This window comes from Salmo trutta, chromosome 23 (assembly GCF_901001165.1).
Source record: "Salmo trutta chromosome 23, fSalTru1.1, whole genome shotgun sequence".
Taxonomy (NCBI): Eukaryota; Metazoa; Chordata; class Actinopteri; order Salmoniformes; family Salmonidae; genus Salmo; species Salmo trutta.
The window spans coordinates 35,478,280-35,500,709 of NC_042979.1; the positions used below are offsets into that span (position 1 = coordinate 35,478,280).

The 22,430-nt window shown below is 42.9% G+C and overlaps 1 protein-coding gene across 1 annotated transcript in view; it reads left to right on the forward strand.

Moving 5' to 3' along the window:
* LOC115159904 (carboxyl-terminal PDZ ligand of neuronal nitric oxide synthase protein) overlaps window positions 1–22,196 on the forward strand; it is a 183,966-nt gene extending 161,770 nt beyond the window's left edge. Inside the window, exon 11 of the mRNA XM_029710022.1 lies at window positions 18,117–22,196. Coding sequence (XP_029565882.1) covers window positions 18,117–18,693 — 577 coding nt within the window. The 3' untranslated portion in view covers window positions 18,694–22,196. The remainder of the gene's footprint in view (window positions 1–18,116) is intronic.
* Window positions 22,197–22,430: the final 234 nt, after the last annotated feature.

Genomic DNA, 22,430 nt, shown 5'->3' on the forward strand with positions numbered 1-22,430 from the left:
ATTAGATTCTGAGCCAGCTAGCCAGAGTTGCGTCAGTGGGGACTGTGAGGTTTGATGCCATAGTGCGTGGTGGCCGTCTGTCCGTTCGTCTGTCTTTCTGTCTGTCCCTCCGTTTGAACAAGCCCATCTCTATTAGGAGATTTATTCTGATCAAGTGTTGAGGATTATCCAGCCCTAAAGGTTTCTTATTGATCTCTTCTTTCTTTATAAACCAAACGTTGTCCTGTTCCTGGGAGAAAAGAGGGTTTGTTTGGTGGCGGAGTCTATGTTGCTTGTTTGGGTATAAGAGATTGAGTGGGATCGATGTGTTGAAAGGTTATTTGGTTGAGTGGCAGGCTGGTCGTTTTGTGGGGTATTGATTTGTGGGGTCAATAGCTAGATAGGGCTGAGGCAGTATGCATTGTGTTGGTCTGTATGTACAGCAAGCCACCAACACTCTCAAACATAAACATAATTATATTGCCATTGATTTGGTCATTTCGTATTGTCCCATGTAGGCAGATGTTATATTCTCACGTTTACTCTTGTGCCTGGCAGGAGAAGCTACAGTAACATGTGTAGAATAACCTACCCAAATATTGCATAGGTGACTGGATTCGAACGCAGGCTTTGTGTTAGCCTGCTGAGCTAATGTAAGTCTTCAGGTCTCACGCAAGGTTACTTATTTCACTGAACCACCTCCATTTTACATGTGCCAATAGTTACTGTGGTTTCTTAAAGGAGAGGAGAGTTACACCCTCTGCAGTAGTTACTGTGGTCTCTTAAAGGAGAGGAGAGTTACACCCTCTGCAGTAGTTACTGTGGTCTCTTAAAGGAGAAGAGTCACACCCTCTGCAGTAGTTACTGTGGTTTCTTAAAGGAGAAGAGAGTTACACCCTCTGCAGTAGTTACTGTGGTCTCTTAAAGGAGAAGAGAGTCACACCCTCTGCAGTAGTTACTGTGGTTTCTTAAAGGAGAAGAGAGTCACACCCTCTGCAGTAGTTACTGTGGTCTCTTAAAGGAGAGGAGAGTTACACCCTCTGCAGTAGTTACTGTGGTCTCTTAAAGGAGAAGAGTCACACCCTCTGCAGTAGTTACTGTGGTTTCTTAAAGGAGAAGAGAGTTACACCCTCTGCAGTAGTTACTGTGGTCTCTTAAAGGAGAAGAGAGTCACACCCTCTGCAGTAGTTATTGTGGTCTCTTAAAGGAGAGGAGAGTCACACCCTCTGCAAAAGCCAGCCGCACCAATGTGTCGGAGGAAACACCATACTCCTGGTGACCTGGTCAGCGTGCACTGTGCCGCTAGTGCGCGATGAGACAAGGACATCCCTGCCGGCCAAACCCTCCCTAACCCGGACGACGCTGGGCCAACTGTGTGCCACCCCATGGGCCTCCTGGTCACGGCCGACTGCGACAGAGCCTGGGCTTGAACCCAGAATCTCTGGTGGCACAGCTTGCACTGTGATGCAGTGTCTTAGACCACTGCACCACTCGGGAGGCTACTGTGTTCTCTTAAAGGAGAGGAGAGTCACACCCTCTGCAGTAGACTGTGGTCTCTTAAAGGAGAGGAGAGTCACACCTTCTGCAGACGACTGTGGTCTCTTAAAGGAGAGGAGATTCAAAACATCTGCAGTAGACTGTGGTCTCTTAAAGGGAAGGAGAGTCACACCTTCTGCAATAGTTACTGTGGTCCCTGTGCCCTGTGTGATTTGTGCAGAGATAGAGCCTTACCGCAGTCTAATTGTTCTCTGTCTTTGGCACAGGTGTGAGGAACCCCTCTTGCTCATCCTCGTCTTAATCTAACCCTTCCATCCCTAACCAGTAACCTCCCCCATCCCTAACCAGTAACCTCCACCATCCCTAACCAGTAACCTCCCCCATCCCTAACCAGTAACCTCCCCCTATTCCTGATTCCTGTGGTGCACCAGACCGTCTCTCTGGGAGCCTTGGGGGCCCACTGATAACAGAACCATAGCCAGCCTAGCTCTACCCTCCTCTCCTTTCCTCTTCTCTCCTCCTCTCTGTGGATGTGAGTATACAGTCCTCCGGCATGTGAAACGTTGTATATGAAACAAGCATGGGACTGTGTTGTACAACGGCATGTGTGGGCAGTGGTGCCCCTCTTAAAATACCTCTGTGCACGTTTAATTTACTGGACGCATGCTCTGTCCTGTTTCACACTTGAGAAGTGTGTAGGACAGGCTATCATATGAGGGCACTCATGATTACTGCATATTAACATACGTGTGCAATCATCATCATTTTAGCATATATGTAATCATCATCATGTAATCATAGAGGTAATTATCATCATGTTATCATAGATGTAATCATCATCATGTTATCATAGATGTAATCATCATCATGTAATCATAGATGTAATCATCATCATGTAATCATAGATGTAATTATCATCATGTTATCATAGATGTAATCACCATCATGTTATCATAGATGTAATCATCACCATGTTATCATAGATGTAATCATCATTTTAGCATATATGTAATCATCATCATGTAATCATAGAGGTAATTATCATCATGTTATCATAGATGTAATCATCATCATGTTATCATAGATGTAATCATCATCATGTAATCATAGATGTAATCATCATCATGTAATCATAGATGTAATTATCATCATGTTATCATAGATGTAATTATCATCATGTTATCATAGATGTAATCACCATCATGTTATCATAGATGTAATCATCACCATGTTATCATAGATGTAATCATCACCGTGTTATCATAGATGTAATCATCATCATGTTATCATAGATGTTATCATAGATGTAATCATCATGTTGTTATCATAGATGTAATCATCATGTTATCATAGATGTAATCATCATCATGTCAGCATAGATGTAATCATCATCATGTCAGCATAGATGTAATCATCATCATGTCAGCATAGATGAAATCATCATCATGTTATCATAGATGTAATCATCATCATGTTATCATAGATGTAATCATCATCATGTTATCATAGATGTAATCATCATAGATGTAATCATCATCATGTCAGCATAGATATAATCATCATCATGTCAGCATAGATATAATCATCATCATGTCAGCATAGATGTAATCATCATAATTTTATCATAGATGTAATCATCATAATTTTATCATAGATGTAATCATCATCATGTTATCATAGATGTAATCATCATCATGTTAGCATATATGTAATCACCATCATGTCAGCATAGATGATATCATCATCATGTTATCATAGATGTAATCATCATCATGTTATCATAGATGTAATCGTCATCATGTTATCATAGATATAATCATCATCATGTTATCATAGATGTAATCGTCATCATGTTATCATAGATATAATCATCATCATGTTATCATAGATGTTATCATCATCATGTTATCATAGATATAATCATCATCATGTCAGCATAGATGTAATCACCATCATGTTATCATAGATGTTATCATCATCATGTTATCATAGATGTTATCATAGATGTAATCATCATGTTGTTATCATAGATGTAATCATCATGTTATCATAGATGTAATCATCATCATGTCAGCATAGATGTAATCATCATCATGTCAGCATAGATGTAATCATCATCATGTCAGCATAGATGAAATCATCATCATGTTATCATAGATGTAATCATCATCATGTTATCATAGATGTAATCATCATAGATGTAATCATCATCATGTCAGCATAGATATAATCATCATCATGTCAGCATAGATATAATCATCATCATGTCAGCATAGATGTAATCATCATAATTTTATCATAGATGTAATCATCATCATGTTATCATAGATGTAATCATCATCATGTTAGCATAGATGTAATCACCATCATGTCAGCATAGATGATATCATCATCATGTTATCATAGATGTAATCATCATCATGTTATCATAGATGTAATCGTCATCATGTTATCATAGATGTAATCGTCATCATGTTATCATAGATATAATCATCATCATGTTATCATAGATGTTATCATCATCATGTTATCATAGATATAATCATCATCATGTCAGCATAGATGTAATCACCATCATGTTATCATAGATGTTATCATCATCATGTTATCATAGATGTTATCATAGATGTAATCATCATGTTGTTATCATAGATGTAATCATCATGTTATCATAGATGTAATCATCATCATGTCAGCATAGATGTAATCATCATCATGTCAGCATAGATGTAATCATCATCATGTCAGCATAGATGAAATCATCATCATGTTATCATAGATGTAATCATCATCATGTTATCATAGATGTAATCATCATAGATGTAATCATCATCATGTCAGCATAGATATAATCATCATCATGTCAGCATAGATATAATCATCATCATGTCAGCATAGATGTAATCATCATAATTTTATCATAGATGTAATCATCATCATGTTATCATAGATGTAATCATCATCATGTTAGCATAGATGTAATCACCATCATGTCAGCATAGATGATATCATCATCATGTTATCATAGATGTAATCATCATCATGTTATCATAGATGTAATCGTCATCATGTTATCATAGATATAATCATCATCATGTTATCATAGATGTAATCGTCATCATGTTATCATAGATATAATCATCATCATGTTATCATAGATGTTATCATCATCATGTTATCATAGATATAATCATCATCATGTCAGCATAGATGTAATCACCATCATGTTATCATAGATGTTATCATCATCATGTTATCATAGATATAATCATCATCATGTCAGCATAGATGTAATCATCATGTCAGCATAGATGTAATCATCATAATGTTATCATAGATGTAATCATCATCATGTCAGCATAGATGATATCATCATCATCACCATCATGTTATCATAGATGTAATCATCATCATGTAATCATCATCATGTTATCATAGATGTAATCGTCATCATGTTAGCATAGATGTAATCATCATCATGTTAGCATAGATGTAATCGTCATCATGTTATCATAGATGTAATCGTCATCATGTTATCATAGATGTAATCGTCATCATGTTATCATAGATGTAATCGTCGTCATGTTAGCATAGATGTAATCGTCATTGTGTCAGCATAGATGTAATCGTCATCGTGTCAGCATAGATGTAATCGTCATCGTGTCAGCATAGATGTAATCGTCATCGTGTCAGCATAGATGTAATCGTCATCATGTTAGCATAGATGTAATCATCATCATGTTATCATAGATGTAATCATCATCGTGTCAGCATAGATGTAATCGTCATCATGTTAGCATAGATGTAAGCATCATGTTATCATAGATGTAATCATCATCATGTCAGCATAGATGTAATCATCATCATGTTATCATAGATGTAATCATCACATGATGATGATATCATAGATGTGATCATCATCATGTTATCATAGATGTAATCATCACCATGTTATCATAGATGTTATCATAGATGTAATCATCATCATGTTATCATAGATGTAATCGTCATCATGTTATCATAGATGTAATCATCATCATGTTATCATAGATATAATCATCATCATGTTATCATAGATATAATCATCATCATGTTATCATAGATATAATCATCATCATGTTATCATAGATGTAATCATCATCATGTTATCATAGATGTAATCATCATCATGTTATCATAGATGAAATCATCATCATGTTATCATAGATGTAATCATCATCATGTTATCATAGATGTAATCATCATCATGTTATCATAGATGTAATCAACATCATGTTATCATAGATGTAATCAACATCATGTTATCATAGATGTAATCATCATCATGTTATCATAGATGTAATTATCATCATCGCGTTATCATAGATGTAATCATCATCGCGTTATCATAGATGTAATCATCATCGCGTTATCATAGATGTAATTATCATCATCGCGTTATCATAGATGTAATCATCATCATGTTATCATAGATATAATCATCATCATGTTATCATAAATGTAATCACCATCATGTCAGCATAGATGTAATCATCATCATGTCAGCATAGATGTAATCATCATCATGTCAGCAAAGATGTAATCATCATGTTATCATAGATGTAATTTAATGACATTCAAATGATAGAGCTAGTGAGGTCTTGATTGTGTCTGTGACAGAGAGAGAAGGAGAGAAATGGGGGAGAGAGAGAAATGGGGGAGAGAGAGAATGGGGAGAGAGAGAGACAGTGAGGGTTTTGATTTGGTATCAAAGACTGTATCGTTTAACAGTGTACTTTTTGTCTGAAAATGGGGATTGTGATAAGGTCAGACGTTTTGTGTGTAGTTGTATGTTTTAGTTCATTAGGAAGTGAAATGTTTCCACTGCTATCAGAGTGGGTCCATTAGCAAGGATATTACACCTACCATCCTTCTCAGGTGGCTACACACACACGCACACACATACACACACACACACACAAGCACACACACACACACACACAAGCACACAGACAGAAGCATAATCACACTATAACTTCTCATACTCATAAACAACACATTAACTTAAGTATTCACTCTTTACGAGGGTGTTTGACCCTCTGGTTGTGTTCAGCCACTGAGAAGTAGGTCTTTACGAGGGTGTTTGACCCTCTGGTTGTGTTCAGCCACTGAGGAGTAGGTCTTTACGAGGGTGTTTGACCCTCTGGTTGTGTTCAGCCACTGAGGAGTAGGTCTTTACGAGGGTGTTTGACCCTCTGGTTGTGTTCAGCCACTGAGTAGGTCTTTACGAGGGTGTTTGACCCTCTGGTTGTGTTCAGCCACTGAGTAGGTCTTTACGAGGGTGTTTGACCCTCTGGTTGTGTTGAGCCACTGAGGAGTAGGTCTTTACGAGGGTGTTTGACCCTCTGGTTGTGTTCAGCCACTGAGGAGTAGGTCTTTTCGAGGGTGTTTGACCCTCTGGTTGTGTTCAGCCACTGAGGAGTAGGTCTTTACGAGGGTGTTTGACCCTCTGGCTGTGTTCAGCCACTGAGGAGTAGGTCTTTACGAGGGTGTTTAACCCTCTGGTTGTGTTCAGCCACTGAGGAGTAGGTCTTTACGAGGGTGTTTGACCCTCTGGTTGTGTTCAGCCATTGAGGAGTAGGTCTTTACGAGGGTGTTTGACCCTCTGGTTGTGTTCAGCCACTGAGGAGTAGGTCTTTACGAGGGTGTTTGACCCTCTGGTTGTGTTGAGCCACTGAGGAGTAGGTCTTTACGAGGGTGTTTGACCCTCTGGTTGTGTTCAGCCACTGAGGAGTAGGTCTTTACGAGGGTGTTTGACCCTCTGGTTGTGTTCAGCCACTGAGGAGTAGGTCTTTACGAGGGTGTTTGACCCTCTGGTTGTGTTCAGCCATTGAGGAGTAGGTCTTTACGAGGGTGTTTGACCCTCTGGTTGTGTTCAGCCACTGAGGAGTAGGTCTTTACGAGGGTGTTTGACCCTCTGGTTGTGTTCAGCCACTGAGGAGTAGGTCTTTACGAGGGTGTTTGACCCTCTGGTTGTGTTCAGCCACTGAGGAGTAGGTCTTTACGAGGGTGTTTGACCCTCTGGTTGTGTTCAGCCACTGAGGAGTAGGTCTTTACGAGGGTGTTTAACCCTCTGGTTGTGTTCAGCCACTGAGGAGTAGGTCTTTACGAGGGTGTTTGACTAGAGCCCTATGGGTTTCCCTATGGGCCCTAGTCAAAAGTAGTGTACTAAACAGGAGTAGGGTGCCATTTGGGATTCAGCCTTTGTCTAAGTATGCCTGTCTCTGGGGTGTTATACTGTAGTAGAACTGCATGCATGAGTAGATGCCAGCCAGAGTAATGTCTCCAGGGGTAGGGAGGAGTAGGGTGTAGGGAGACCTTACTGCCAGCCAAAGTAATGTCTCCAGGGGTAGGGAGGAGTAGGGAGACCTTACTGCCTTACTGCCAGCCAGAGTAATGTCTCCAGGGGTAGGGAGGAGTAGGGAGACCTTACTGCCAGCCAGAGTAATGTCTCCAGGGGTAGGGAGGAGTAGGGAGACCTTACTGCCTTACTGCCAGCCAGAGTAATGTCTCCAGGGGTAGGGAGGAGTAGGGAGACCTTACTGCCAGCCAGAGTAATGTCTCCAGGGGTAGGGAGGAGTAGGGAGACCTTACTGCCTTACTGCCAGCCAGAGTAATGTCTCTGGGAGTAGGGAGACCTTGGTATGTTTGTCACCTCATTAAATGAAGTCTTCCAGTCAGCGTGGAGGTAGGGGTGACAGATTGGAAGAGAATGCACATTCAGAGAGTAAGGGATAGAGATGAACAGATGGAGAGGAGGGATAGAGATGAACAGAGAGAGGAGGGATAGAGATGAACAGAGCGAGGAGGGATAGAGATGAACAGAGAGAGAGGAGGGATAGAGATGAACAGAGAGAGAGGAGGGATAGAGATGAACAGATGGAGAGGAGGGATAGAGATGAACAGAGAGAGAGGAGGGATAGAGATGAACAGAGAGAGAGGAGGGATAGAGATGAACAGAGAGAGAGGAGGGATAGAGATGAACAGAGAGAGAGGAGGGATAGAGATGAACAGAGGGAGAGGAGGGATAGAGATGAACAGAGAGAGAGGAGGGATAGGGATGAACAGAGAGAGAGGAGGGATAGAGATGAACAGAGAGAGAGGAGGGATAGAGATGAACAGAGGGATAGAGATGAACAGAGGGAGAGGAGGGATAGAGATGAACAGAGGGAGAGGAGGGATAAAGATGAACAGAGGGAGAGGAGGGATGAGATGAACAGAGGGAGAGGAGGGATAGAGATGAACAGAGAGAGGAGGGATAGAGATGAACAGAGAGAGGAGGGATAGAGATGAACAGAGAGAGAGGAGGGATAGAGATGAACAGAGAGAGGAGGGATAGAGATGAACAGAGAGAGGAGGGATAGAGATGAACAGAGAGAGGAGGGATAGAGATGAACAGAGAGAGAGGAGGGATAGAGATGAACAGAGGGAGAGGAGGGATAGAGATGAACAGAGGGAGAGGAGGGATAGAGATGAACAGAGAGAGAGGAGGGATAGAGATGAACAGAGAGAGAGGAGATAGAGATGAACAGAGAGAGGAGGGATAGAGATGAACAGAGGGAGAGGAGGGATAGAGATGAACAGAGGGAGAGGAGGGATAGAGATGAACAGAGGGAGAGGAGGGATAGAGATGAACAGAGGGAGAGGAGGGATAGAGATGAACAGAGGGAGAGGAGGGATAGAGATGAACAGAGGGAGAGGAGGGATAGAGATGAACAGAGGGAGAGGAGGGATAGAGATGAACAGAGGGATATAGATGAACAGAGGGAGAGGGATAGAGATGAACAGAGGGAGATGAGGGATAGAGATGAACAGAGAGAGGAGGGATAGAGATGAACAGAGAGAGGAGGGATAAGATGAACAGAGAGAGGAGGGATAGAGATGAACAGAGGGAGACGAGGGATAGAGATGAACAGAGAGAGAGGAGATAGAGATGAACATAGGGAGACGAGGGATAGAGATGAACAGAGGGAGAGGAGGGATAGAGATGAACAGAGGGAGAGGAGGGATAGAGATGAACAGAGGGAGAGGAGGGATAGAGATGAACAGAGAGAGGAGGGATAGAGATGAACAGAGGGAGAGGAGGGATAGGGATGAACAGAGAGAGAGGAGGGATAGAGATGAACAGAGGGAGAGGAGGGATAGAGATGAACAGAGGGAGAGGAGGGATAGAAATGAACAGAGGGAGAGAAGGGATAGAGATGAACAGAGGGAGAGGATGGATAGAGATGAACAGAGGGAGAGGAGGGATAGAGATGAACAGAGGGAGAGGAGGGATAGGGATGAACAGAGAGAGAGGAGGGATAGGGATGAACACAGAGAGAGGAGATGGAGATGAACAGAGAGAGAGGAGGGATAGAGATGAACAGAGAGAGAGGAGGGATAGAGATGAACAGAGGGAGAGGAGGGATAGAGATGAACAGAGAGAGAGGAGGGATAGAGATGAACAGAGGGAGAGGAGGGATAGAGATGAACAGAGGGAGAGGAGGGATAGAGATGAACAGAGGGAGAGGAGGGATAGAGATGAACAGAGGGAGAGGAGGGATAGAGATGAACAGAGGGAGAGGAGGGATAGAGATGAACAGAGGGAGAGGAGGGATAGAGATGAACAGAGGGAGATGAGGGATAGAGATGAACAGAGGGAGAGGAGGGATAGGGATGAACAGAGGGAGAGGAGGGATAGAGATGAACAGAGGGAGATGAGGGATAGAGATGAACAGAGAGAGGAGGGATAGAGATGAACAGAGAGGAGGGATAGAGATGAACAGAGAGAGAGGAGGGATAGAGATGAACAGAGAGAGAGGAGGGATAGAGATGAACAGAGAGAGGAGGGATAGAGATGAACAGAGGGAGATGAGGGATAGAGATGAACAGAGAGGAGGGATAGAGATGAACAGAGAGAGAGGAGGGATAGAGATGAACAGAGAGAGGAGGGATAGAGATGAACAGAGAGAGAGGAGGGATAGAGATGAACAGAGAGAGGAGGGATAGAGATGAACAGAGGGAGAGGAGGGGTAGAGATGAACAGAGAGAGAGGAGGGATAGAGATGAACAGAGGGAGAGGAGGGATAGAGATTAACAGAGAGAGGAGGGATAGAGATGAACAGAGAGAGAGGAGGGATAGAGATGAACAGAGAGAGAGGAGGGATAGAGATGAACAGAGAGAGAGGAGGGATAGAGATGAACAGAGGGAGAGGAGGGGTAGAGATGAACAGAGGGAGAGGAGGGATAGAGATGAACAGAGGGAGAGGAGGGGTAGAGATGAACAGAGAGAGAGGAGGGATAGAGATGAACAGATGGAGAGGAGGGATAGAGATGAACAGATGGAGAGGAGGGATAGAGATGAACAGCGGGAGAGGAGGGATAGAGATGAACAGAGAGAGAGGAGGGATAGAGATGAATAGAGAGAGAGGGATAGAGATGAACAGATGGAGAGGAGGGATAGAGATGAACAGAGAGAGAGGAGGGATAGAGATGAACAGAGAGAGAGGAGGGATAGAGATGAACAGATGGAGAGGAGGGATAGAGATGAACAGAGAGAGAGGAGGGATAGAGATGAACAGAGAGAGAGGAGGGATAGAGATGAACAGAGGGAGAGGAGGGATAGAGATGAACAGAGAGAGGAGGGATAGAGATGAACAGAGAGAGGAGGGATAGAGATGAACAGAGAGAGAGGAGGGATAGAGATGAACAGAGGGAGAGGAGGGATGCAAACAGGGAGAAACAGAAGGAAGGAGAGTCAGGAGGGCGAGGCATAAGGAGGGAGGGGGAGAGAAGGAGTGAGATAAAGGTGGAGGGAGTTTATGGCAGGGAAGCAGAGCTAGGGAGAAAGATATGCATGTGAGAACAAGATAGAGATTAATAAAAACCAAGGGAGGAGATAGAGAGAACAAGAGACTGAAAGAGCGGGCACAGAGAAAGGGGCTAGTGAAAGAGAGGGGCTATGAGTGAAGGAGGCAGACAGAGAGGGGTAGAGAGAGAGAGGGGTAGAAAGGGAGAGAGAGAGGGAGAGAGAGGGGTAGAGATGGAGAGAGAGAGGGGGAGAGAGGGAGAGAGAAGGATAAAGAGGGAGAGAGGGGTAGAGCGGGAGAGAGAGGGTGAAAGAGAGAGGAGTAGTGAGAGAGGGGGGGTAGAGAGGGAGAGAGAGGGAGACAGAGAGGGGTAAAGAGGGAGAGATAGGGGGAGGAGAGGAATCAGACAGAGACAGCGATAGGAGGGGGAAGGAGACAGATAGGCAGAGAATCTAGGGGGAAGGAGACAGATAGGCAGAGAAAGGAGGGGGAAGGAGACCGAGGCAGAGAAAGGAGGGGGAAGGAGACCGAGGCAGAGAGAGGAGGGGGAAGGAGATAGAGGCCGAGAGAGGAGGCAAGTAGAAAGAGAGAGGTAGAGAGTGGGCCCTGACAGTAAATCTCAGTAAGACAAAAATAATGGTGTTCCAAAAAAGGTCCAGTCGCCAGGACCACATATACAAATTCCATCAAGACACCGTTGCCCTAGAGCACACAAAAAACTATACATACCTCGGCCTAAACATCAGCTCCACAGGTAACTTCCACTAAGCTGTGAACGATCTGAGAGACAAAGCAAGAAGGGCCTTCTATGCCATCTAAAGAAACATAAAATTCGACATACCAGTTAGGATCTGGCTAAAAATACTTGAATCAGTTGTAGAACCCAATGCCCTTTATGGTTGTGAGGTCTGGGGTCAGCTCACCAACCAAGAAATCACAAAACACCAAATAATGTATACAGAGCAGAATGATCAAAATCCAGAAAAGAGACGTTAAATTCTACAACCACCTAAAAGGAAGCGATTCCCAAACCTTCCGTAACAAAGCCATCACCTACAGAGAGATGAACCTGGAGAAGAGTCCCCTAAGCAAGCTGGTCCTGGAGCTCTGTTCATAAACACAAACAGACCCCACAGAGCCCCAGGACAGCAACACAATTAGACCCAACCAAATCATGAGAAAACAAAAAGATAATTAGTTGACACATTGGAAAGAATTAACAAAAAAAACAGAGCAAACTAGAATGCTATTTGGCCCTAAACAGAGAGAACACAGTGGCAGAATACCTGACCACTGTGACTGACCCAAACATAAGGAAAGCTTTGACTATGTACTATAGCCTTGCTATTAAGTAAGGCCACCATGGAATACCACAGTGTGCCATCACAGCAGCAATATGTGTGACCTGTTGCCACAAGAAAAGGGCAACCAGTGAAGAACAAACACTATTGTAAATTCAACCCATATTTATGTTGATTAGTTTTCCTTTTTATACTTCAACTATTTGCACATCGTTACAACACTGCATACAGACATAAAATGTCTTTATTCTTTTTTAACTTCTTGTTTGTTTAATGTTTACTATTTTTATTTTTTATTTCACTTTTGTTTTTTATCTATTTCACTTGCTTTGGCAATGTTAACATATGTTTCTCATGCCAATAAAGCCCTTAAATTGAATTGAATTGAGAGGAGGGGAAGGAGGAGGGGAAGGAGAAAGAGGTAGAGAGTGGAGGAGTGAGGGAGGGAGAGAGGAGGGAGGAGGGGGAAAGAGAATGAGGCAGAGAGAAGAGAAAGAGAGAGGTCGAGAGAGGAGTGGTAACGCTGGGAGGAAGGTGTATGAAAGCCCAGACAGCAGACAGAACAGAAGTGCTGAGTCAAACATGGAAATCACAAAGACTGTCTGGGGAACTGCTAGCTAGAGATTCAACCACTCAGTCAGACTCACTGTAAAATACTATTTATTACCCCCTTGCTCCTACTGTGCCTAATACTACACTTCACACACCATTCCATAACTACAACTAGAAACCAGGCTTCATACAACTCAATAACTACACATCACACAACTAGAAACCAGGCTCCATACAACTCAATAACTACACATCACACAACTAGAAACCAGGCTCCATACAACTCAATAACTACACATCACACAACTAGAAACCAGGCTCCATACAATTCAATAACTACACATCACACAACTAGAAACCAGGCTCCATACAACTCAATAACTACACATCACACAACTAGAAACCAGGCTTCATACAACTCAATAACTACACATCACACAACTAGAAACCAGGCTCCATACAACTCAATAACTACACATCACACAACTAGAAACCAGGCTCCATACAACTCAATAACTACACATCACACAACTAGAAGCCAGGCTCCATACAACTCAATAACTACACATCACACAACTAGAAACCAGGCTCCATACAACTCAATAACTACACATCACACAACTAGAAACCAGGCTCCATACAACTCAATAACTACACATCACACAACTAGAAACCAGGCTCCATACAACTCAATAACTACACATCACACAACTAGAAACCAGGCTCCATACAACTCAATAACTACACATCACACAACTAGAAACCAGGCTTCATACAACTCAATAACTACACATCACACAACTAGAAACCAGGCTCCATACAACTCAATAACTACACATCACACAACTAGAAACCAGGCTTCATACAACTCAATAACTACACATCACACAACTAGAAACCAGGCTCCATACAACTCAATAACTACACATCACACAACTAGAAACCAGGCTTCATACAACTCAATAACTACACATCACACAACTAGAAACCAGGCTTCATGCAACTCAATAACTACACATCACACAACTAGAAACCAGGCTTCATGCAACTCAATAACTACACATCACACAACTAGAAACCAGGCTCCATACAACTCAATAACTACACATCACACAACTAGAAACCAGGCTCCATACAACTCAATAACTACACATCACACAACTAGAAACCAGGCTCCATACAACTCAATAACTACACATCACACAACTAGAAACCAGGCTCCATACAACTCAATAACTACACATCACACAACTAGAAACCAGGCTTCATACAACTCAATAACTACACATCACACAACTAGCAACCAGGCTCCATACAACTCAATAACTACACATCACACAACTAGAAACCAGGCTCCATACAACTCAATAACTACACATCACACAACTAGAAACCAGGCTTCATACAACTCAATAACTACACATCACACAACTAGAAACCAGGCTCCATACAACTCAATAACTACACATCACACAACTAGAAACCAGGCTTCATACAACTCAATAACTACACATCACACAACTAGAAACCAGGCTTCATACAACTCAATAACTACACATCACACAACTAGAAACCAGGCTCCATACAACTCAATAACTACACATCACACAACTAGAAACCAGGCTCCATACAACTCAATATCTACACATCACACAACTAGAAACCAGGCTCCATACAACTCAATAACTACACACTTAGGAACCAGCCAGTGCCACTTTTAACAGACAACAACATGAAAGGCTTAATGAAGCCTTTATAAACCCTTTATAAGCTTTATATAGATGTTCAATAGCAGCAGACAGTACACATAGGAGCCAGTTAGAGCTAATGACAGTTACAACTCATAACAGCTCACACACTACAAACAAGCTTCACTTATAGGCTGTCGTAGCTTCACTTAGGAAACAAAGCAAACAAATAGAATAAACAGGGAGGAATGTGTGTGTTTGTTTGCTTGTGTGTGTGTTTGTGTGCGCACGTGTGTTTGGGTGTGTGCGTGTGTAAATGTAAATGTTTACACATGTACACTACCGACCAAAAGTATGTGGACACCTGCTCATCATCTCATTCCAAAATCATGGGCATTAATATGTCGATCCCCCTTTGCTGCTATAACAGCCTCCACTCTTCTGGGAAGGCTTTCCACAAGATGTTGGAACATTGCTGCGGGGTCTTGGAGTCACAAGAGGATTAGTGAGGTCAGGCACTGTTTTTGGGCGGTAAGACCTGGCTCGCAGTCGATGTTCCAATTCATCCCAAATGTGTTCGATGGAGTTGAGGTCAGGGCTCTGTGCAGGCCAGTCAAGTTCTTCCACACTGATCTCGACAAAACATTTCTGTATGGACCTCGCTTTGTGCACGGGAGCATTGTCATGCTGAAACAGGAAAGGGCCTTCCCCAAACTGTTTCCAGAAAGTTGGAAGCACTGAATCGTCTAGAATATCATTGTATGTTGTAGCATTAAGACTTCCCTTCACTGGAACAAAGGGGCCTGAACCATGAAGAACAGCCCCAGACCATTATTCCTCCTTCACCAAAGTTTACAGTTGGAACTATACATTCGGTCAGGTAGCGTTCTCCTGCCATTCGCCAAAACCAAAATTAGTCCATCGGACTGTGATTCATCACTCCAGAGAACGTGTTTCCACTGCGCCAGAGTCCAATGGCGGCTAGCTTTACACTACTCCAGCCAACGCTTGGCCATAGAAACCCATATCATGAAGCTCCCGACGAACACTTCCTGTGCTGACGTTGATTCCAGAGGCAGTTTGGATCTCGGTAGTGAGTGTTGCAACCGAGGACAGAAGATTTTTACTCGCTATACACTTCAACACTCTGCGGTTGTGTTTGTGAGCTTGTGTGGCCTACCACGATGCTGAGCCGTTGTTGCTACTTGAATTTTCCACTTCGCAATAACATCAGCAGCAGCTCTAGCAGGGCAGAAATTTGACAAACTGACTTGTTGGAAAGCCGTCATCCTATGACGGTGCGACGTTGAAGGTCACTGAGCTTTTCAGTAAGGCCCTTCTACTGCCAATATTTGTCTATGGAGATTGCATAGCTGTGTGCTCGATTTTATACACCTGTCAGTAACAGGTGTGGCTGAAATAGCCGAATCCACTAATTTGAAGGGCTGTCCACATACTTTTGTATATACAGTACCAGTCAAAAGTTTGGACACACCTACTCATTCCAGGGTTTTTCTACGTTGTAGAATAATAGTGAATACATCAAAACTATGAAATCATGTAGTAACCAAAAAAGTGTTAAACAAATCAAAATATATGTTATATTTGAGATTCTTCAAAGTAGCCACCCTTTGCCTTGATGACAGCTTTGCACACTCTTGGCATTCTCTCGACCAGCTTCATGAGGTAGTCACCTGGAATGCATTTCAATTAACAGGTGTGCCTTGTTTAATGTTCATTATTGGAATGTATTTCCTTTTTAATGTGTTTGAGCCAATCAGTTGTGTTGTGACAAGGTAGGGGTGGTATACAGAAGATAGCCCTATTTGGTAAAAGACCAAGTCCATATTATGGCAAGAACAGCTCAAATAAGCAAAGAGAAATGACAGTCCATCATTACTTTAAAACATGAAGGTCAGTCAATCCAGAAAATGTCAAGAACTTTGAAGGTTTCTTCAAGTGCAGTCGCCAAGCTGTCCTGCATCACACACTCCTGCCATCTATTACGTACACCTGCCTTCCCTCGTCACGCGCATCAGCAATATTGGAGTCACCTGGACTCACTCATCTGTTTATTTCCTCCCCTATATTTGTCAGTTCCCCAGCTCTGTTCCCCACTGCTGCATTCATTGTTTGTCTGTATTATTAGTTTGCTGACGCTGTTCCTGTCTCGTTCCATGTCCGTTCTTTATTAAATGTTTGACTTCCCGTACCTGCTTCGTCTCTCCAGCATCAATTCATGTGACAGCGCTATGATGAAACTGGCTTTCATGAGGACCGCCACAGGAAAGGAAGACCCAAAGTTATCTCTGCTGCATAGGACAAGTTCATTAGAGTTACCAGTACTCAGCATACTGTATGTGGGAACTCCTTCAAGACTGTTGGAAAAGCATTCCAAGTAAAGCTGGTTGAGAGAATGCCAAGGGTCTGCAAAGCTGTGATCAATGCAAATGGTGGCTACTTTGAAGAATCTAAAATCTAAAATATATTTAGATTTGTTTAACACTTTTTTGTTTATTACATGATTCCATATATGTTATTTCATAGTTTTGATGTCTTCACTATTATCTACAATGTAAAAAATAGTAAAAATACAGAAAAACCCTTGAATGAGTAGGTGTTTCCAAACTTTTGATTGGTGGTGTATGTGTTTTCATGGGTTTTCTGTGGTCTAAACAGGGAGACTGCAATGCAGCTATTTATAGTGTGTGTTTGGTGCTGTCGATAGAGGAGAGGAAAGCCTGCAGCTCCCTTTCTCTCTCACTTTCTCTCGCTCTCTTTCTCTTCCCCTCTTCCTCCCAACAGGGGAGCTGTGGGACCAAGATAAGTGCCCAGACTGCTCTTACCAAACACACAAACACGCACAAACACACGCACATACACACACAGCTCCCATCGGGCAGCGGCTTACCTCAAAGTGCATTGGGTTTAAAGAATGGAAGTGTCACTGTGAAAATGTAAACAGCAAGGCTTATTTCCCTTTTGAATGCCCCTGCATGTTATGGAGAGAACACTCACTATTCACTACATTTACATTAAGAGCAGTAGCTCATGTTATTGACACTATTTGATATTTTGAGGAATATAAGACCCATATTTCACTTAGCCTGCATCTCAAATGAGTGGGGTGCCCCTCGATGCCCTTAAACCGCCAGGTTTACACAGCTCTGGCCTAAAGTAGTTCATCACAGTAGGGCACTACATGGAGAATATGGTGTCATTTGAGATGTGACCTTCGATTAAATCCAACTCTCTTTTCTGATTGACAGGTTTAAACAGATCATCCCTAAATTGGACCCGCCTCCCCCGTCCTTCAACCGTAAGCGAGCCAGCCGAACTGTCTCTCCGGGGTTGGAGTTCAACCCGCTGACCATGCCTCTGACCACACAAGTAGACGGGAATGGTGGCGTTCCGAGCCGGAGCGAGAGCCTGTCCTTCCCAGACATCACGCCCTGCTCCCTCTCTTCCGGACTCTCAGGAGACTTCCACCCGCTCAGCAACGGAGGCGGCGAGAGCGGCTCGTGCGGCTCAGCTAGTGAGGATTCCGGCGTCCGCTCCGAGACTAAATCGCATCTCTCGCCCCTCCATGACGAAGAGGACCCATTTGGGGACAGGGGGACGTTCCTGTCTGCCTCTAGCGACTGTGGCAGCCCCCTAGAAGACATGAAGGGGGAAACTGCGCCCCTGTCATGCGTCACCGCCACCCCAGGCACACACGCGGACAGCTACGAGCACACGCTCCCCTTCTCCTCCCCCATCAATGACACCTGTCTGCACATCAGCTTCTCAGAGGATGAGTTGCTGGACAGCAGCCCTGAGGACTCCAGTGTCCCACAACGGAGCTAGGAAGACGGGCTGGGAGAGCTACTACAGACCGTGACTTCATTTGAGGCCTCTGGGGCTGGGGGCTCCTAGTTGACTGACCCTGATGCTGCAACAGACACCACACAATAAAATGACTGACACAGACTGTTATCAGAGCTTCTAACGCTCACTGAAATGCAATAGTGTTTTGTAGACCTCATTCAGTCCATATTCCTAAAATGTTGAGTAAGCTGGATTTCAAGACTAGTTTTTCTGTCCTTTCACAACACACAGCTGGACAGAATTGCGCATGGCCTAAACATACTTCAACACATTCACAGAAAAGGAACATAAAATGATCTATTATTCTATAAATTATTGCCATATGGACAGATCCTAGTATTTTTATAGAGAATAAGGATTTTATTTGTTATTAGTAAATAAGTAGAGCATTGAGAATAATCATGTAGCAGAAGTCTTTCACTGTTAATGTAGCCTATAGTGTCAGTGACAAGTTAGTAGTCAAGATGCTTTAAATGTATTTCATTACATACTCTCAACTCATTTACAGGGTTTTCAACATCACCCAAGCATTACTGAAATCGAAGTGACATACTGTAAGAATGTTGTGGGAACGTTGTGGGAAAGTTGTGAGAACATTGGATGTGAAGTGCTGTGGCATTGAGAACAGCTGCCCTCTCTCAGGCATCAGGTTATGAAGTGTTATGACGAGTTATGACGAGTTATGGAGAAAGGAACAGGGAAGTGATAGAAAAGGAACAGCGAATGGAAGAGAAGTGGTGATGGAACTGTGTTCGTGTGTGTTTGGCCACTCACACTCATACTCACAGTGTGGTAGTTTGATGATGTGTGTTTGGCCTCACACTCATACTCACAGTGTGGTAGTTTGATGATGTGTGTTTGGCCTCACACTCATACTCACAGTGTGGTAGTTTGATGATGTGTGTTTGGCCTCACACTCATACTCACAGTGTGGTAGTTTGATGATGTGTGTTTGGCCTCACACTCATACTCACAATGTGGTAGTTTGATGATGTGTGTTTGGCCTCACACTCATACTCACAGTGTGGTAGTTTGATGATGTGTGTTTGGCCACTCACACTCATACTCACAGTGTGGTAGTTTGATGATGTGTGTTTGGCCACTCACACTCATACTCACAGTGTGGTAGTTTGATGATGTGTGTTTGGCCACTCACACTCATACTCACAGTGTGGTAGTTTGATGATGTGTGTTTGGCCACTCATACTCACAGTGTGGTAGTTTGATGATGTGTGTTTGGCCACTCACACTCATACTCACAGTGTGGTAGTTTGATGATGTGTGTTTGGCCACTCACACTCATATTCACAGTGTGGTAGTTTGATGATGTGTGTTTGGCCACTCACACTCATACTCACAGTGTGGTAGTTTGATGATGTGTGTTTGGCCACTCACACTCATACTCACAGTGTGGTAGTTTGATGATGTGTGTTTGGCCACTCACACTCATACTCACAGTGTGGTAGTTTGATGATGTGTGTTTGGCCACTCACACTCATACTCACAGTGTGGTAGTTTGATGATGTGTGTTTGGCCACTCACACTCATACTCACAGTGTGGTAGTTTGATGATGTGTGTTTGGCCACTCACACTCATACTCACAGTGTGGTAGTTTGATGATGTGTGTTTGGCCACTCATACTCACAGTGTGGTAGTTTGATGATGTGTGTTTGGCCACTCACACTCATACTCACAGTGTGGTAGTTTGATGATGTGTGTTTGGCCACTCATACTCACAGTGTGGTAGTTTGATGATGTGTGTTTGGCCACTCACACTCATACTCACAGTGTGGTAGTTTGATGATGTGTGTTTGGCCACTCACACTCATACTCACAGTGTGGTAGTTTGATGATGTGTGTTTGCGCATGATGTTTGGTTTTGGAATGTTGTACACCACTCCTATAGCCTTCAGACCACACAGTTTAAAAATAAGAAAAGGTTGATTTTTCTGGGACATTTCAATGATGATGAATTAATCTGTACAGCAATAAGAGCCAACATGATTAGTTGAATGTTGGTTTTAGGGCTAGAAGAGCCAACGTGATTGGCTGAATGTTGGTTTTAGGGCTTGAAGAGCCAATGTGATTGGCTGAATGTTGGTTTTAGGGCTAGAAGAGCCAACGTGATTGGCTGAATGTTGGTTTTAGGGCTAGAAGAGCCAACGTGATTGGCTGAATGTTGGTTTTAGGGCTTGAAGAGCCAATGTGATTGGCTGAATGTTGGTTTTAGGGCTAGAAGAGCCAACGTGATTGGCTGAATGTTGGTTTTAGGGCTAGAAGAGCCAACGTGATTGGCTGAATGTTGGTTTTAGGGCTTGAAGAGCCAACGTGATTGGCTGAATGTTGGTTTTAGGGCTTGAAGAGCCAACATGATTGGCTGAATGTTGGTTTTAGGGCTTGAAGAGCCAACATGATTGGCTGAATGTTGGTTTTAGGGCTTGAAGAGCCAACATGATTGGCTGAATGTTGGTTTTAGGGCTAGAAGAGCCAACGTGATTGGCTGAATGTTGGTTTTAGGGCTAGTAAACAGCTCTGATCTGAAAAGCTGGCCAATGGCCTGACAAGCAGTGAAACTTAACAGATGGTTCCAAGTGGAATGGTGTTATTAGATGAATGGTGTTATTAGATGAATGGTGTTATTAAATGAACGGTGAGGCATGAAAGGTTTAATAGACCCTCTTAATGGCAAAAGATTTTCAGGGATTTTTAGCTTTTGATCAAAAGACCCACAGAGTGGAACGATAATTGGGAATCATTGAGAGGCCTCAGGGGAAAAGACAAACTCACTGATGAATTATATCTCTCTCTCTATTTCACTTTCTCTATTTATCCATCTATCTCTCTGAAGTCCTGAATGACAGGGTATTTTTACTAAGCCTGAGAGTTTGGGTGTCAGTTTAAATGAAGGAGATAGTGACATCGCTGCTGAGTGTTTGTTCATTTGTGGAATGGGAGGAAGAGAGAGAGAGAAATTGAAAGAGAGGAAAAAGTGTCATAACAGGTTAATAACAGGGTTAGTTCAGTAATTGTCTGTAAAACATGGTCTCACGGTGAGAAACATGGCGATTGTCTCATCTCCATACTTACACAGGCTTTCTGTATGACAACTACAACAATAACAGATATATTGTATATGCATGACTAGTCTAGGGGTTTATTCCTGGTCAGGTCACATGGTCAAGAACAACTCCTGGCCTTATGAGAGTGAGAAAATGAGATTGAGTTAAACTGATGTCTTAAAATGAATTGAACAATAGTACCTACTCTAAATGTGGGCTTATTCTGGATGACAGGTTGAGGTGATGACGAGGTGGTTAAGAAGAGATATGATTGGACGACAGTACAGGTGTCGACTGGTGATTGGCAAGAAGGAATCGGAGGAGCTGAAGAGAGGGCGGCTTTTCTTTCCAACACTTTGAAGGGGAGAAAAACACAGCAATAATAAAGGAATGAGTGAATGAATAAAAGATGAGTTGAACAACTGCTGTATTCACCTGTTCTTTCTCTTGAAGGACTCTAGTTCCTCATTCAAAATAGTGTTTCTTTGGTCTCTTAGATTCTCAACTACACATATATAGCGTTCCAAATGGCCCCGTATAACCTATATAGTGCACTTAGGGGTAGTGGGTGCCATTTGGGATGCGGTCATTAATGAAGTTTATATATACAGTACAAAGAGAGGAGCAGTCATGAAGACAGGACTTTCAGAAAGGAA